The sequence below is a fragment of the Montipora capricornis genome, chromosome 12 (assembly GCF_036669925.1).
Source record: "Montipora capricornis isolate CH-2021 chromosome 12, ASM3666992v2, whole genome shotgun sequence".
In the NCBI taxonomy this organism is placed as follows: Eukaryota; Metazoa; Cnidaria; class Anthozoa; order Scleractinia; family Acroporidae; genus Montipora; species Montipora capricornis.
In genome coordinates this window covers 15,636,408-15,654,407 of record NC_090894.1, presented here as the reverse complement: position 1 = coordinate 15,654,407, position 18,000 = coordinate 15,636,408, and the positions used below count along the sequence as shown (strand labels likewise).

Genomic DNA, 18,000 nt, shown 5'->3' with positions numbered 1-18,000 from the left:
GCAGTTGTTCAAAAGGTGGATAACGCTATCCACCGGATAAATCACTAACCATTGGAAAGCACAATCGATTTCGCTATGACTTATCCCCTGGATAGTCATTTATCCGGCAGATAGCCCTATCCATCGTTTGAACAACTGGGCCCAGATAAATCACTATCCATTGGATAGTGCAATGTGGTTTCGCTGACTTACCCACTGGTTAGTGATTTATCAGGTGGATAGTGCTATCCATCGTTTGAAGAACTGGGGCCACTGAGGAAGTTAAGACCGTCCAATAAGTACAAAAATGAAATAACCATGTTAGAATGCAACTCTAGGGTATAATCATTAACTAGAAGTCTGCTGTCAACAAATTCCTGTTTTGACTCCCTTAACATTCAGTAAAAATTCCAGGTTTTTACTATGATCCAGAGAAGAAAAGGTACTTCAAAATCACCAAAGACCATCCCAGCAAAAAGTTTGCACAGTGTCATGTTGAGGGCAAACAAGATGATCCTGGAAACAGGTCACCACGAAAGAAAACTATTAATGTGAGTTAATTAAAGGGGACATAGTTTTTTTTGAATGGATGTAGGGGCTGTCACGTTTGTGCTAATGGTTGATTTGTGGTGGTGATTGTTGTCATGGTCATAATAAAATTAATGGTGTATGAACTGGAAACATTTATGGTTAATTTCAGAAACCAAGAAGAATGTCTATGGTTAAACGCCTTCAACAGAGGGAGTATAATCATCTGCCTTTTCAGCTTACCAGAAAGCAAGTATAATAATACTATTATTGTATGTTTTAAGTAGTGTAATTTAGGTTATGTATAGTATATGTGTATAAGTGCTGTAAGTTATGTAAGCATTGTAAGTTTTTGTAAATTTGTCTTTTGTATGATCCCAGTTGACCGGGCTGGCTCAGTTACCAAGATAAAATTGGTTTCTGTTCATATGGTGACTTTCAGCCGGCTTTCCGAGATGAAAATTTTGAAAAAGTTGTGATGCAACCATTCAGGCATGAAAGCCTACAAAAAAGACTGGCAAGATTTTGTTTGTTTAAAGCAACCTAAAATTTCTTTTGACTTTATGTAAACTATCAAATGAAACTATTCTTAGCTTCATTATCAAAGAAAAGAGAAGTAAAAACTTGGTAATGTCTGTTCTATCACGAAAATGCATTGTATTATTTTCCTCCCGGTAACCGGAATGAAGTGTTCATGTGGCAAAATTTTCAGCCCACTTACCGAGATCCTGCTTGGAAAAACCGAGATCTCAGACACCAAGCCAGCCCTCTCATATGAACACATCAAAGTTTTTACGAAGGATTTAGAGGTAAGGCGAGATCTCGGAAACCGGGCTCATATGAAGAGGCCCTTAGTGTTGTAAATAAACAAAGGCTTACAAATTTGTGTGCAATATCCAGTAAAAGTAGTTTGAAAGACTGTTATTGAAAACAAATTTAAACCTTAACAGCTGATGTAAGTGTATTGCGTCCATCTGTTCACAGGGATATGTTAGAGCAGCTTTCCCGTTTGCTTAAAGTCAAACATAAGTTGAGTCTGTGCACAACAATGGTGTCAAGAATAGAGGTAACTAGGGTACAGGGTCTAATGACTTGTGTGACCTCTTTTTTTCACATTTCAATATAGGACTTGACTGTTACGTGTAGCTCATGTCATCAAACAACACATAGTTGCTCTAATATTTCAAATTTTTGTATTATTAATATATTATTAGCCTGATGCAAATCATAAGAATCTTTTGATGCTGTGTGAGTCAGGACTTACAGGCAAGCAAATGTAAGTTTATGCTTCTCCTTCTGTTTAATAATCATCATCATCATACATGTAACTTTACTTAAGTGTCAGTGGATTTAGCACTACAGCACTAATTTTCAAACCAAATCAAATATTGGTTAAATTTGTGGAGAGGGGAAACCGTAGTACCCAGAGAAAAAAACATGATCAACCCTTATAGTAGTCTCTCTTCGTCCTAGCGCAACAGTGTTAAACTCAGCGGTTAAAAAAAGTTTTTTCTCCCATGATGTGCTTTGGAACAAAAGGCTATTAAAACGTTTTATGTAATTTTCATCATAATATAATATTCTATAAGTTATTTCCTAATGTTATTCATAATATTATTGTTTGATATATATTATGTTTTCTATATATCAAACAATAATATTGTTAAGGCCCAGCCCCATATAAATGTAACGGATTTGTTAGTAGTGTAAATGATTAGCTAGATTTTATTAGAAAGATTCAGTATCGCGTTTACAGCAAACGGGAAACGTCAGGATGAAACTTGCGTTTTGCCATAAATCAAAGGTACTTGTTTGATTTTAATTAAGTTCTTCACTGTTTGCTTCAGATATCGAGAAAATTTTCCAGAGGGAGAAGCAAGTTAAAATAAGAAAATGTTCATGCCTTTTGACAAGCAAGTACATGACATTTTCTGTTTGACGTTTAAACGCGAAGCTATTGATCTCTCTATTATAGATAACATTGGAGACCAATATTAATTTTTATTTGCTCAGTGACAGGCAAAAGGACAACTAAAAAATAAGAGTCTTGAGGTCAGTTGCTCGAAGCCTGGTTAGCGCTAACCGTTGGCTAAGAAGTATCAAAACCTATAGGTTTCCATTCTTCAAGCAATCCTGGGGCCTGGACGGTTTTCTAACCTACGACCTCCTTAACACAAATCTTTTTCCATTTTTTTCTTTTTACAGAGTTCAGTGTCATTGTTTATCTTATGATGAAGATGGCAATCTTAAACTCACACATCACTGTTCTATGATGAAAGATCAGGTAGGAATTAACTGCCTTTCTTGTTACATTGTTGTTGGCTGTATAAAGGGAACAGCATTGACACAGTTGTGAGAGAACTTGACACCCCAGACTAGGGTTTGCTTCATATGTGGGTTGAGTTTATTGCTTCCTTGCTCAGTGCTCAAAGTCTGAGGTTTTTCTCCAAGCAGTTAAGTTTTCTCCCCCCTTTAAAGAGCCAATATTTGATTTGATGTTCATTAGTTTGATTTGCTAATTTTCAGTCTCCCTAATTAGATGAGCACCTATGCTTAACTTTATGCTTCAGACTTCAATTACGGTAGTGATGATGATGATGATGATAACTACGGTAATAGTAACGATAATAGTAAGAAGAAGAATGAACTTTAGTCTCCTACCACTGGGGTACTAATTGGTGGGGCTGTGCATAACAATCAAATCAAATGTTGGTGTTTTAGGAGAGGGAAAAACCAGAGTATCCACAGAAAAACCTCTCAGAACAGCATAGAGAACCAATCAACTCAACCCACATAAGACGCCGAGTCTGGGAATCAAACCCAGGCCACTTTGTCAGCCCTGCTGTCCAGTGATAAGAATAATGTAGCTGCCTCAGGGTTCCACCTTGTTTTTTTTTTTTTTACCACCATGAAATAATTATTACAGTATTGATTATCATGTAGTATTGTATTGTTACTCATAAATACAATTCTTGCACTCGCACATTGTAGTGTAATCTGCAATGTGAAAGTGCAAGAATATATTTTTTTTATTTTTCCTTTTATTTACTTCATTTTAATGTCTTAAAGATGCTGCCGTTACTTAATTTCAGTTTGACAACAACAACTAAAATAATAAATTATTTTAATAACAAACCATTCAATGCAGTTGCTCAAATCAAATGGATGTATTCTTGTTTTGGTAGGAGCACTGGTACTGTTAATAATTTTACAATATTGTTACAACTTTTGTTATGTGTTTTCTTCCCCTCTCAGAAAGTCACTGGCCTTTTGTGGAGCCCCCATATTTCAACAAGGGACCACTTCATGTATCTTTTGTTTATTTTGGTTACCAAGGTTACCCATGGCATGCTACTGCAACAGACAAGTCTAGTCACCCTCCCCCTCTCAGAAGAACAACAACTAGATGTTATTTATGCATATTAAAAACTTAAGATAATTTAATAATTTACAAAAAATTAATACATTAATTATTATTGATTAATACTGGGTACCAACTTCCCAGAATAAGCAAATTATAACTAAAAAAGTTAGGGGGCAAGATGAAGTAAGATGAATTAATATTGCTAGCAGAAGTACAATACTCCAATGTTAAGTGACGCACATCACAAATACATGTTTTAAGTAATGTTTAAAAATCAAGCATCAGCGTTATATCGAGTTTAAAAACGCGAGGCAGAGTCAAGTGTTTTTAGATCCAATAAAACATGTTCAGTGAGTTTTTGAAAGGCTTCAAAAACATTCCACAAAAAAACTTGTCCCTTGAGAGTCCAAACAAGTTGGTAGTTAGGCCTCATTGGTATGCTTTATACAAAGAATTGTAATGAGGGCTAGGTTATGAGGCTTAAGGCTCATGCATGTGTGTCAAACCTGATAAGTGGTTTTGCTCATGAATTATTAATTATTGTTTGGAGAGAAATATAAATGTAGGAGTTCCTCGATGCAAACCTTTTTATCATCAGTGACCCCTATGTTTTGAATATAAAATCCTGCATGAAGCATTCATTAATAATATTTGTTCTTTAACAAACTACCATACCTTAGAGTTTCTCATTTAGGACATGGCATTAATTCAGGGGATACAGTGCTTTTTAAACTTGATGGTTTTGGCCAGCGTAAGTTTCCAACCCATTGTTGTGTAAATTAAGTTCTCAAGAAATTGTTGCATTTTGTTTAAAATTCATTCTGGTGATATTTATGATGGCACCAAAATATTATAATTGATCAAATTAGACACCCACAAAAAAAACAGAAAATAAGACATTATTATCTGGTTTAGGCTAGAAAAGGAGGAGATTAGCCAGCTAGGCTAACAAAGTACCAGCTTTGTTGTTAGCAGCCAACAAGGAGTTTGCTTGCAAAGGCATTGTTTCTTGAAGAGCCAGTGTTCTGGCCTAAGTTGTTTGAAATATGGTTTAAGTTAACCCGAGGTTGCAAAGGGCCAGTAAACCATAGTTGATATAACTTGACCCTGGTAACTGTCATCACTATTGCTTGGGAGCTGAATTAATGCTGTGGTTGTTGTTTTTTTGTTTTTATTATGACTGTAGATAAAACTGGGCGATGCGCTGTTCCAGGTTGTACAGTGTGGACCAATTCTTGGAGTAGAAATCCACAGTTCAGCAACTTAATCAGTGTTGGTAAGATTTACATACAACAGATGTTCTGTTCTGATCTGCATTCCCTTCTGGTTCTCTCTTCAAAAATTTCAAAAATTCGATTCCTCGTTCATTAGTGTTCCGTATTTCATTGATCACTGACTTCCTCCTGCATTCAAGGAAATGATGAAACAGCTGAAGAGTTGACATCATATTCGGCTTAAGAACTATGCACTACTTTGATAACGAATAGATGGCAGCATCTGCAACCAGCGTTTTAGTATTGAGAGTCTTCTCCCCTCAAGGAGCTTGAGAAACAGTTTAGGACCACAGCGGCAAGTCCGAAGTTCTACCTGAGTTTTTTAACCCTTTCAGCCCCGTGGGGTTCCCCATTGACGAGTAAAATCGTCTGGCGTTAGACAGAGTAAAATCTATAAGTGGCACCATTGGGAGTTAAAGGGTTAATTAATGGGGACATAGTTTTTGAGTGCATCTAGCTGTTGTTAACCCTTTCAGCCCCGTGGGGTTCCCCATTGACGAGTAAAATCGTCTGGCGTTAGACAGAGTAAAATCTATAAGTGGCACTATTGGGAGTTAAAAGGGTTAAGACCGTAAGTGTGGGTGTGACTGGGGTTCCATATGTTCGAGCCCACAGCCCTCCCACGGTCTTCTTAACCGGTTCTTTAATATGAAATCAATTTTAGGAACAAGCAAGGGGCTTCTTTTGTGGGACATAAATTCATCTCATCAAATTAGCATGCGATGTGGAAGCGACGTCTTTGCTCAAGAGTTCTCTTGGAGTGTAAGTTGCTACCTGCAGTGTTTTCTTCAGATAATAATTCAAGATGCAAATGATAAATGAACGATTTTAATGAATACTTAAAATATCGATCACATGGGGTGTCTGACATTTGCAGACCGCAGACTAACCCTAAATCACAATTATTGAAAGCTAACCGTTTTAAAACGGGCTCTTAGAGTTAAATAATGTTTATCAGTGCTATTTGTAGCCAGTCTGTAGTCGGCAAATGTCAGACACCCGATCACATGTTCCACCGTAAACAATTCCCAAAGTTCCTAGCGACATAAACGCGAATTCGCAATGTCCGGTTACTATACTTCCGGTACGTAAAATGAATGTTACACTACCAATTACCTACTGTAGATGTTTGAAATGGTCGTACAAAGACAAACGTTGCCTTTGAAAAATAACTTTGTTAGGAACAAAGTGAAAAATAAAAGCGCAAAGGTTTCGAAACTTTGTCGGGATAGCATGCAAAGATTCTAGACACCAAATTTTTTCGTTATACTTGCCCCTGATTTCTTAGCAAGTAGAAGCCTGTAGCCAGGCTAAACAATTTCAAGCCCCTCGAGAAACACGGTGGATAATTTCCGAGACAGTAACATTGTTTGTATCGGACGAAAAATGGAAGCAAATTTAGCCTTGAAGTCCTCTATGCCATTCTTTTTTACCAGAGACCCCTCCTTTACAACGGATCACGTGATGGGTGTATACGCACGTGCGATATACGTTCGACAGTATCTAATTGGCCAGTTATGTGTATGAGGCAGGGAAAGCTGGCTTCTGTCACATGCATTCGCGCGCTGCGCGACGAAAATTATCTGCTGTCCAGTGGACTAAATGGATCGGTAAGGTGCTTAGAATCCGTGTGGACTGCAGCCTCAGGCTGTTCTTCTATTCTTATTTGAACTCTCACTTCCTTCGCCTTTAAGAGAAAACCTTTGAATAAATAAATGTCTTATCGGCATGGAATTTCTTTTCTAACAATGCCAAAGCTTGCTTGATTCTTGCTGACTTAAGTGCTGTTATGACCAAAAACTCAATTTCTATTTCTCTTTGGATTTCAAAACTATGTTAACTAAACATTAAGTGACCCAAGTTTTAAGCCTTGATATCAGACTCAATAGTTTAAGAATGCAATGTGTGTGTACGCAGATGAATTAATATGCAGCAGGGGAGTTTCGGGCTTTCAGACTTTTAAACTCTTGTTTTGCATATATAATAAGCTGTGTTTACACGCTGAAATTTTAAGCTAGTGAATAAATGACGTCACTTTTCCCTAGATCTAACCCTCTGAGGTCCAATCGGTCAGTTTTGAACGTTAGTAATGGTAGACTTTGAAATCCAAAACTTACACTCAAAGTCAACAGCATTTGGATAAAAATCAAAGCTCAAAATTTTGCCGGTCAATTGTTAATTAAGCAATCACTCTTTCAAAATCTGAAGGAAAAAAGTGATTTTTTTTGTTTATCATAGTAGCACTTTAAACGCTGGTGTTCAAAACCGTGTTTCTTTCCTTTCGCTCCCGTAATGGAAATAATAAAGAGCTTTAGATTCTAGTACGAGAACGACTACGAGTACGAGATTTTCTCATAGGGCAACAGTGAGCGCGCGCAAACCAGTGTCATTTTGGCGGGAAAAACGTGATGCCGCCGTCATTTTACTACGAGGTTTTGCAAAAATGTCATCGTATCAAAACAAGTCAACAACACGGTAGCAGTTTTGGCTTTTTTGATGAGCAAAAAGGCTCAGTTACCAGCGATAAGAATAACTGAGCAACCTATACTGCTAACAAAGAGTAAGATTAAGCGTACGGGTTAAAAATTTCCTGAGTATTTTCGCTAAAAACGGGCGGTCAAAACTCGTACTCGTTCTCGTCCTCGTCGTAGAATCTAAAGGTCCCTATTAGATGGACCAAGGGACCGACGATGTCAAGTCTTTCATGTTTATCCACCAATTCTGCATTTACACGTTAGGCAATATTAGAGCTTTAAATGCCACTTTACTAGCAGGAATTGGTTTTTAAACTAACTTGTCTAACTCCTCAATGTTTACTTTTTCTCAGTTAAAATTGTGGGACCTCAGAGCCAAGGCATGTGTACAGAATTATCGAGGGCACGTAAATGAGATCACCCATAAGCTCCCCTTCTTTTTGGACCCAACCGAATCTCTTATGTTTGCAGGTGAGAACCATTTGAATCATTTGTATTGTCATTGTTGCATTCTAGTCTCTGACCTGGAGGCTAATGAAGACTACAACAGAGTGGTTCTTTGGTGTAATTTTAACAGTTACAAACTAAACGTATACAATGAAGTTTGTTATACAGCCGAATATGTTCTCCAAACAGTCGGCGCTCTCATTGATTACTTCGAGGTCACATGACATCTAACAATAAAACTGTTTCCCGCCAAAAGTCTCTGAGCGGGCAACAGTGCAAAATCTATGACGTCAGAGGGTAACAGTGCACTGTTACTCGCGAATGTTGACCGACGACCACCGTTAGTGTTGCCATTGCACGTTTTTCTTTTTGTGCTTTATAACAAATCACTTAATTACTGATCCCTCGAATTTCAATGTTTCCCTCGGCTGCGCCTCGGGGAAACATTGAGATTCTCGGGAAACAAAATGAACTCTTTATCTCGGGACCAGTCATTAAGTGTTTATTATTACAGTTATTTCCCGTTCTCTGCAAAACGAGACGGTACATCGAAAAACTATCAAAAACGAAAAGGTTAAATTATATGAAGCGTTTATGTCCAGGTCTACATTCTAGCTTTACAGTGTTCATTTATCGCTTTCATGCTACCTTTCCCGCGTTTTTTCATTGTTTTGCAGCCGGGCAAGATTCGGTGACGCGTATATGGAGCATTGCAAGTGGTGAACTACTGCACTCGATCCCATTTCCCGAAATTATGGACAAATCTTTGAATCAAATTCCCGCGCTGTACTATTCAGAGGCATGGGGCGTAGGGAGAGGCATGCCGGGACTGTTATATGGCGCTGAGAACTCAATTTATTTCTACTCGTTTTGAAAAGCATGAGATTGGTTTTCATGGTGAAAAAAATAACGATGGCAGAGGTATTATCCAAAGCAAATAGGTTCAGGCAATGTGCGGCTTAAAGGAATGGCGTTGGAGTTATCGGAGAGAAAAGGAGGAAAAGGAGACAGAAGGAATAAAACAGTGGAAACTGCTGAATGTACTGTGGCACTTAAGCCTGGTTTACTCTGCGACTGATAAGCATAAGCATAACGAAGTTCACACTTGTTGCATAAGAGAAAGGACATACGCACGCGCAGTTATCTCCAGACTCTTTGTTTGTCCACCCAAATTTTGAATAAGCATTGTTTTTGTTTTCTCTTGGGACCATTGTAAGTCCCAAGAGAAACAAGAAAGTCCCAAGAGAAACAAGAAACAATGCTTACGCAAAATTTGGGTGGGCAAACAAAGAGTATTGCGGTATTTTCCGCTTCGGCCAATTGCTGTTATGTAGAAGAAAACGACGGCGACAAGAGGTAAGGGATATTTCCCAAAAGAGGAAAGAACAAGGACATTTTCATCAGTAATCTGGTACAGGAACTGCAACTAGCAGACCGAGATCGCAAGAGTTTTATTTTAGGATATCTGACGATTTGTCGTAAAGGTCATTTTTCGACCATTTCCACAGTTTATTGAAGTGGCTTCCAAACCCCCCATCCAAGACATTTCTGACCATAAAAGGGGGCGACCCGTGCCATAACAAATTTCTTTAGAAACACTTAGGAGATCTGGGGACTGTTCTCTAAGTCCCTTAACATTTCGTGCCCGAGCAGCCACTTGAGAACCTGCTATCCGCATGTTTTAGTAAGCTGGGGCCCGTTTCTCGAACGTCCCGAAACTTTACGGGCCATTTTCGGGTGTCACAATTCCTTTATTTCTCAGGAACGGAGAGGATTTAAGTTGTCAAACTTCACAACCATTTTTTTTTTGTTTGTTTGTTTCCCTGAAAACGTGTTAAAAGATCAGCTTTCCAAAACATTCGTTTGGCAGTTTCACAAATGGGTTTTCGGGCCCGAAAAGTTTCGGGACTTTCGAGAAACGTGCCCTTGTTCTTTTAGTGTGTTTTCGAGATAGCAAATAGGACAATGGCTGTGAAAATCAGTGCCTCAAAACCTCTCTCTTCTGAAGATACAGAGGGAATTTTTCATTTGAAAAGGTTCCTGATTTCCGAGATTTCGTGATTGTACATTCCCCTCCCACCGTGCCGTGGCTTAAGTTGCGTGGTTGTCGCCTCAACGCAATCGCTCCAGTTAAGCGGCGCAGACTCGTGAAAGCTTCATCTTTGGTAAATTGTTATTTCCTCCTAGTACAAAGCGTTCTCTGATAGTCGTGCCATTGCTAAGATTGCAAACTTGACTTCAGCAACTGCCGGCTTTAATCACGCAGGGCCGCAGTCGACTTGCCCAGCTATTCTCCGGTAGCTGGCATGCGTGACTGAAGCTTACGGCTCTGACCTAACAGAAATATGCCGTCGTTTCCACAAGAGGTATGAAAGCAGTAAAAACAGTGCATTGGTTTTATAAGAGAAGCCACAGTTTCCTGTCGATTTTGTGTGAAAAAAAATTTAATTCCGTCTAGCCATGTCTGCTTTTCTTTTATTTCCGGCTTAAATTTGCGACGATCTCGCATTGCCGCCAAGTGGACTTTAGACCCCCATATGATGCACTCAACGCTCAAGTCACAGCAAATAACTAAATAATTGTCAATAATTCCATTTTTTTTATTGCTAGAACTGCTCGGTTAATTATGGAAAAATACGAAAGCAACGCTAGTAATTGCCAGCGATAAACAATACGTGGATTAGCGATACGTTAAAGAGAGGGATTAACGTCTTTTAATTGGGGTACTTTTCTTGTAGTGGAAGTGGTATCGGTTCGCTGACCTTTAAGATAGATTCTGTCAATAAACCGAGGGAGACACAAGTGATTTGAGTGCAACGTCATTTCAGAGTTCAGATTTCGCTTAACAGTAAAGAGAAAAGGTAAGTTTTCTTGGGCTGACCGTTATTTCGCAAAGGAAGATCTTGGTATCGTTTGCATGAACAATACTTGTTCCATATGATGAAGGGGCAACTATTTAGCTTTAACCTATAAATAGATTGTAAGCTGTTGGAAAAACATGGCATAGTTGCGTAGTAGTTTAGTTGATTCGACGCCAAACTTTGCATGATGTAATTCACGTGGTAAGATAAATGTTGATCATACCGTATTTTGTGCATGTAACGTACCGAATGCAGATTGACGTTCAAATGAGGGCGAGGTTAGTTTATGTGAGAGCGTGTCTTGGCTCAAAACAGTCCCACATGCGAAGAGAGTTTTTCTCCCCTTGAATATGGGAATAACTGTCGCGATAATTGTTTTTTTAAAAGGCCGGAGAACTCAATTCCATGAATAAACCAGGCTTTGGGGGCCGCAGAAATCCTACATTAAATACTTTGAAGAAATGCCCGACATGCGTCTCATAGTCAAAGCTAAAACAACAGGTAAAACCTCGTGGGTCGAGGCTGAGGTTTCAGGTTTCAGGTTTCAAGCGCGGCGATCTTGATGCCGGCCCGTCCTGCGCAGCGTTTCTGTACAAGAAATGGCCATCGCTTTTTTCTTAGCAGGGCCAGAACGTGAGACAATCCCTTGGAGGCTGTTAGGTTAAAAGACTGGTTATTACAAGCGAATACCCAGTCGAATTAACTTCTTCCTTCTCACAAAAGACACAAGTGATCAATCAAAACATTATTGAAGTTGCGTTTGTCTCTTATGCCAGCAGAGTCATCTAGCATTTCGTTTACGCGAAACTCGGGGTAAAAGCATGAAAAGTCTCTTACGACAATTTTGCCGGTGTTGTTTTTTTGGAGAAGTTACTTGATAGCTGTGGCTAGTAGGAAGAATTAGCTCATCAAACCGAACAAGTTTCTTTGTTTTTTAGCAAAACGTTAATTTTACCCTGAAACTTGCCGTTTTGCTGTAAATTTTACATAAATATATGTTACATTTAATGTTGGCGACAAAAAGCATAAGAACAAAAAATTCGCCGACTCCGCATTAACTTAATTCGTCACAGTTCCATCATCGTAACTCTGCGGAATTCACATGTATGCATTGGGTAAGTTCTTGCTGGTAAAAACAAGCGTTCACGAAACGTTAGCTTCGCAGACTGAGAAATCTTGAACATTATAAAAATGACTTTTTGTTTTTGCCACTTGCTTACTTTTTTCGACTGAGTATTTGTCCCTGCAATCGCTTGAAGGAAAGAAAAAACTTGTTCAGTTGTCAGATCCTCGCTGTTTGTCCCATGCTTTCCATGCTGAGGTATGAGTTGTAATATCATTTAGTAGACTTAATTTCTCTGCATGTTTTGTTTTTTCTAAAGATGATCATGTTCTTTCGATTGCTGACTTTGTGCTGTTTCATTGTGGGCCACACCACACAAGGTACGGAAAAGTTTCAAATGAGGGCAACAGAGTACTAGGGGTGAGGCAGGAGATTTTCACTCACGTGACCAGCAGCCATATTGGATTACTGAAACAAAAGAAAGCATTTGCATAAAAATAGAGTTCAATTCCTGGAGGATTAGTTTGGTACATCATCATCGCCGCCATTCCTTTGTTTTGGAACACCAACGTGACCGCCGTGACGTCATGTGAAAACGCTCTATACATAGGCCTCTTCCAATTATAGTTTTTTAAAAGCTAATTTTAGCTACGCAGCTATTTTTAGAGAGGCACCTGATTGGCCAGTTGTAATTCCAGAGTTTTGAAGCAAGCAACCGTGGACAATCTTCCGGTCGGTGTACGTTGAATCAGTGGCTTGATCTGATCGGCGTAATTACAAAATAACTAAATGTTTTAAGAAAGAGCCGATACAATGTAGATTTGATTATTTAGTGGTGTACTATAATTCGGCTGGCCACACCAGCCTTCTTCAGGTACAAATTCTCATTGTACCTGAAGAAGGCTGGTTTGGCCAGCCAAAATATAGTACAGCACTAAATAATAAAATATACGTTGCGTCGGCCCTTGCTCAAAATATTTATTTTCCAGTTGTAATGAAGTAATTAAATTCTAAATGTGCGCGGCATTGGGAACGAGAACTTAAAACTAAAAATAGATTTTTAAAAACTATGATGAGGTATGAAGATCTGCTTTTTTTACCTTATCGTCTATTGATGAGGATTTACTCTCCTTGTCATTTTTTCGCGAGATGATGAATAACCAACAAAGGGTTTCTGGTCACTGATTTTATATCCAGTAAAAATGGGAATATTTTATTTCATAAACTTCTTGAACGAACCAAAAAGGCAGCGGCCACGGGGAAAAATATATATGATAATACTCAGGAGGCTTGGTCTTTTGTTTTGTTCATTAAAAAGAGTGCATGCAGGAATATTCATGCTTGCATGCCCTCATTTTAATGAACAAAACAAAAGACCAAACCTCCTGAGTATTATCACATGATCTGTATTGGGAAAACAAAATGTACAAGCCGAAAAGGTCTATTAAAGAGACCCTCCTGTGCCAGCAGTGCGCTCGGCAGTCAAAACTGTGCTATCTTGTTAATCCTTTGCCCTTTCACCGGAAACGGTGCACTTCTGTGCATAAACGACGTTGTTGTCGATCTACGCTGTCGAAAGGACGCCATCAAAGCCTTTTTTTCTCGAAACACAAATAAATACATGATCAATACAGTTTTATCGTCTTCTTACACTTGATTCGAAAATACCAGACTGAATTCGTCTTAAAATAGTTCGAAAAAGCACAAATAACAGCCAAAGCACAACAGCTGACACCCGAATCGCCGCTCGCTGGCAACCCAGTTTTGGCACCAAAGCTTGATGACAAAAAAGTTGCCTCAAAATCTTTTAAATGGGTTTCTGGCCCTTTAATTGCAAACAATTGACGTGACGCCGGATAGCACAGTTTTTCCCGCTCGCTGAATTCTGATTGGTCAATTCAAATTTCAGGGGCTCTCGCCGTATGTGCGGCTGGGAAAGAGGTTGCAATTTCACTTAGTTTCTTGCTGTTTTCACAGGTGGGTTACAATTTTTGAGATGTCCAACTTGTGACGGTGAGGGACATACTATGGAGGAAGCAGAAAAAGCTTGTAAAGACAACACGGAAACAGTTGTTTGTTTCGGCGAGAACTTGTTGTGCGTGGTTTATCATGATATCATGTACTACAATGATGGAAGTAATCACACTATATTTCGTAAATGTGCTCAGCGCGATTATTTTGAGAAAACGAAACGATTATGCGACAAGACAACAATATTAGATGGCTGGGAGTGCACAGTGGCAAAATGTCAACAATCTAATTGCACAGCGGTGTTGCCAAACCCTGGTGAGTTGCAACATTCTCTATTTTTTGCATTCCCCATAATATCCTTTGTTTTCCCCCCAAATTTTGCATAAACCATTCTTATCAAAAGCTCTTGGGAGTATGCAGTGTCCCAAGAGCATTTGAAAATAATGGTTTATGCAAAAGAGAATTGTTCGCATATAACATTGTTCCCCAATTTTGGGTGGCGGTTTCGGAACGCTGTCGTGTCCAACAAGTATTCATCTCAATGTTTTTCTTATGGATTCCTTGTTTTCTAATGTCTATACTAATGCTAAGGTTAAGTTTATAAATTCAAATCAATCTTCTCGTGGTTTTGTTTTAGTCAAACGATGTCCCAGTTGTCGAAGCGAGACTTCAATGCGAGATTGTGATCGAAACATTCAGGTAAACACATGCGGACAACCTGATATGAGGTGCGTGGTATATGAAGTGAAGCACGGAGAGTTTGTTCGAGAGTGCATGGATTCGGACAAATATGAAGTGCTTGAAAGCAATTTCAAGCAGTTTGCAGTCTGCAGGGGAGATGAGTGCTTGGCGAGATTGCCACTATGCCAGGTAATGCACAAGTATTTTTAAGTAGCCTTTTCAGTAGTATCATTTCATGTGTACCATTCCAAAAAATATGTCAACAACGATCTTAGAAGCTATTATGCAAGTGTTGTCATTTACTTCTGAAGGTCTCACCTAAGAACAAGCAATATGTGCATGCTCAGTAACGCCAGGAGGATTGGTACCTTGATACTGTTTATCAACAAGTTCTATTTAACAATTAGACCCGTGGCCCTTGAGGGCGAAGGGTCTAATTGTTTTAGTATCACTCAGCTAGTCGGACAGAAAAGGCAATAATATAGTTAGCAAATGCAAATTGAAGAAATATTTATTTGGAAATAAAACGAAAGAAAACGTCACGCTTTTCGCTACTCGAGGACTATTACTAATAGTCCTCTAGTAGCATAGCCAATCAAAATGCACTATTGGCATTAGTCCACTAGTTGGGTGATACTAAAGCACTTTAGACCCTTCCACACGAATCCGGATATTTTTTAATCCACAACTTTCTTTTTGCCGGTTCGCCTTCGGGCACCCTCTTAGAAGAGTAACCCTTGCCTATTGTATTTTCCGGTTTGGTTTACATGAGAGGAAGGGTTACCCTAGGGGTAGGGTCACCCTATCTGCTTGGTAGGGTAACCCTTCCAGGAGGGCCAACTTTTTGCCATTTAAACAGTTGAGGTAGGGTCACCCTTCTAGAAGGGTCAACTTTTGTGGGATCGGATTACTGTCAGATTGCCGCGAAAGTCTGTAATGGCTTAGTGCGCGTGTAAGCCCGGGGAATATTTCCGCCGTTCTGTGCTGGCCAAATCGAACAGAGTTCGGAACAGTCGGAGGACAACAGTGTCGCCATTTCGCGAAAAGACCTAGATGATGATGATGAACCAATTATCGACGAGAGCACGAGGGAAAGCTGCTCAACTCGGAAAGATGAGGAAAAATCAAAAATCTTAAGAAGTGGTCATGGACATCTGAAGCGGTGGAGATATTCCTGAAGTACATTACAGAATTCAAAACCAAGTGCGAATTTAACGGCGTGGACTTCGAGGCCGATCTATCCACAATGTATGCGGAAATGCGCCGATGCATGGTGGTGGATTTTCCCGAAGATTTTTGCCCTGAAATTGTTCAGGAGCCGGGAAAAGAACTTAAGAATATGAACAGCGAGGAATGTGAATTTTACCGAAAAGAGCTGGTTGTCTCCCTCGGCGCCAAATTCAATAATCGCGATAGCCCTAGGGACAAGACTTTGCATGTAAAAGGGGGCTATCTTTTGCCCCTTACACAAGGGTGACCCTCCTAAGAGGGTCACCCTTTCTCCATGTAAACAGGCCATTAATTGATTTTTTCCTTCTTTTCATTTAGGATGATTCTAATTGTTGGTAGTGTCAGTAATGATCAACTCCGGCGGAGTGAATTAGAACAGAGAAAACTTCCACCTGACAACAATCGTTAGAAAGAGAACTTTGATGTACGCTCCATATTCTAGCCATGAAATTAAGTTACTCCTGTGTGCCCTATATTGGCTGGTCCGCCAACCAATATTTTCACGAACCGTGAGCCTCTCAAAGGACAGGAATGGAAAACCTCTTAAAGCAATTAAAGGACAAACGGACGTTTGGAATGGAAAAATCAAAAATGCGGACATTTCTGTCGGGTGTTATGTCTAGACTGCTCTTCAAAGGTTGTTTATAAAATATATTTTACTGCCAGTCAGTGACACACTGAAAAAACGATAAATATAAAAAGCTGAACTTTAATAAAATGTTTGGCTGGTTGGATCCAGTCTTGAAGAACCAAACGTGTTTAATTAATGCATTTTCTCTCTTAGTCCTGTTAGGGAAGCGCTAACGACCACTGTCCCAAAAGACGCACGCATTTCTTCTCTAATATCGAAATATTCATCGTTACAGAAGCAGCCCTTATCGTGTTGAACCTCTTTTAGTCTCGGTATAAACGTTTCATTTTGGCCGAAGTTACAAAGGCTTCAACCTGAGAAGCTCTTCTTTTTTTGTTTCGTATATAATTTACCGTGATCTCGTGGATGAAATAACGGAGACAAACGCCCAAAATACGTAAACGAAGTGAAATGCGTTTGAACGACGCACTAAACGGAGGCGTCTTGGTCGTGTCAGACGTCAACACCGGTTCTGAAGGGACTCCATAAGCAACAAAAGACACTTAAAGATCTACGACGGCGACTTCAAAGAAAATGTCAACTCAAAATATCACTTTGCTATACTCGTTCACGTAGTACAATGTGGGCAAAGTGTCGTAAAAATAAATTGGGTGCGAGTGGTTTCAGGGTAAAAATAAAGAATGATAGATTCACTTTTATACGCTCAAGTTGTCATCAAAAGGCGCTGTTACACTAGGCAATTTCTCTTGCAACTTGTCTCGCAATTTTGTTGCGACACAAGTTGCGTGTTGCGATACATGTTGCTTGAATCGTGTTACACTGGGCAACGTTTCTTGCAACTTGTCTCATTTCGATAATCACATGACGTTAAAGGAACATTTTCATTGGCTGGTGCCGCAGACCGTTGCTACACAAGTTGCAGGGAAGGTGCTACACTGCGCAACGTGAGAAAAATTCCAGTGTAACAGCGCCTTAAGCCTTAAATTTAGTGATTTCACATTGTTTTCATCACAGTACCGCTAAATTCGTGCAGTATGTGCTAAAATTCGTGCCGCACGTGCAACACGATTATTTTTCCTCTTTTAACCAATGATATTGTTATATAACTGAATTTTTTTCTCCAGCAGCGCGCGCTCTCATTGGTTACTTCGAGGTCACATGACATCCAACGCTAAAACTGTTTCCCGCCAAAAGTCTCTGAGTGGGCAACAGTGCAAAGTCTATGACGTCAGAGGGTCACAGTGAACTGTTACCCGCGAATGTTGACCGACGACCGCCGTTGCTGTTGCCGTTGCAAGTTTTTCTTTTTGTGCTATGTAACAAATCATTGAGATTCTCGGGAAACAACCAGTCCGGAAATTAAGTGTTTATTATTGTTCTGTGACGTTGTTGTTGCCGTAGCCGGCGTCGTTTTTTGAACTTCCTAGGTTCCACGCAAAACGGACGCAACCGGCATTGTTGACTATTTGCGCACCCTGTTGCATGTTGTTGGAAGTTGTTGCGCGAAGTTTAAAACTGTTCAAACTTTTGAGCTAA

General features: G+C 39.5%; 1 protein-coding gene across 2 annotated transcripts in view; it reads left to right on the top strand.

The window, feature by feature from the left end:
- LOC138026265 (DDB1- and CUL4-associated factor 4-like) overlaps positions 1-16,621 on the top strand; it is a 19,215-nt gene extending 2,594 nt beyond the window's left edge. The window contains exons 2-17 of one of the 2 annotated variants that reach the window (XM_068873536.1): positions 386-530; positions 680-756; positions 1,492-1,573; positions 1,722-1,783; positions 2,713-2,791; positions 3,763-3,815; positions 4,552-4,622; positions 5,058-5,147; positions 5,810-5,907; positions 6,582-6,755; positions 7,973-8,090; positions 8,744-10,927; positions 12,310-12,370; positions 13,968-14,276; positions 14,599-14,831; positions 16,191-16,621. In XM_068873536.1, coding sequence (XP_068729637.1) covers positions 386-530; positions 680-756; positions 1,492-1,573; positions 1,722-1,783; positions 2,713-2,791; positions 3,763-3,815; positions 4,552-4,622; positions 5,058-5,147; positions 5,810-5,907; positions 6,582-6,755; positions 7,973-8,090; positions 8,744-8,940 — 1,246 coding nt within the window. In that variant the 3' untranslated portion in view covers positions 8,941-10,927; positions 12,310-12,370; positions 13,968-14,276; positions 14,599-14,831; positions 16,191-16,621. The remainder of the gene's footprint in view (positions 1-385; positions 531-679; positions 757-1,491; positions 1,574-1,721; positions 1,784-2,712; positions 2,792-3,762; positions 3,816-4,551; positions 4,623-5,057; positions 5,148-5,809; positions 5,908-6,581; positions 6,756-7,972; positions 8,091-8,743; positions 10,928-12,309; positions 12,371-13,967; positions 14,277-14,598; positions 14,832-16,190) is intronic. The other variant, XM_068873537.1, reaches the window with a different exon arrangement.
- The last annotated feature ends 1,379 nt before the right edge of the window (positions 16,622-18,000 follow it).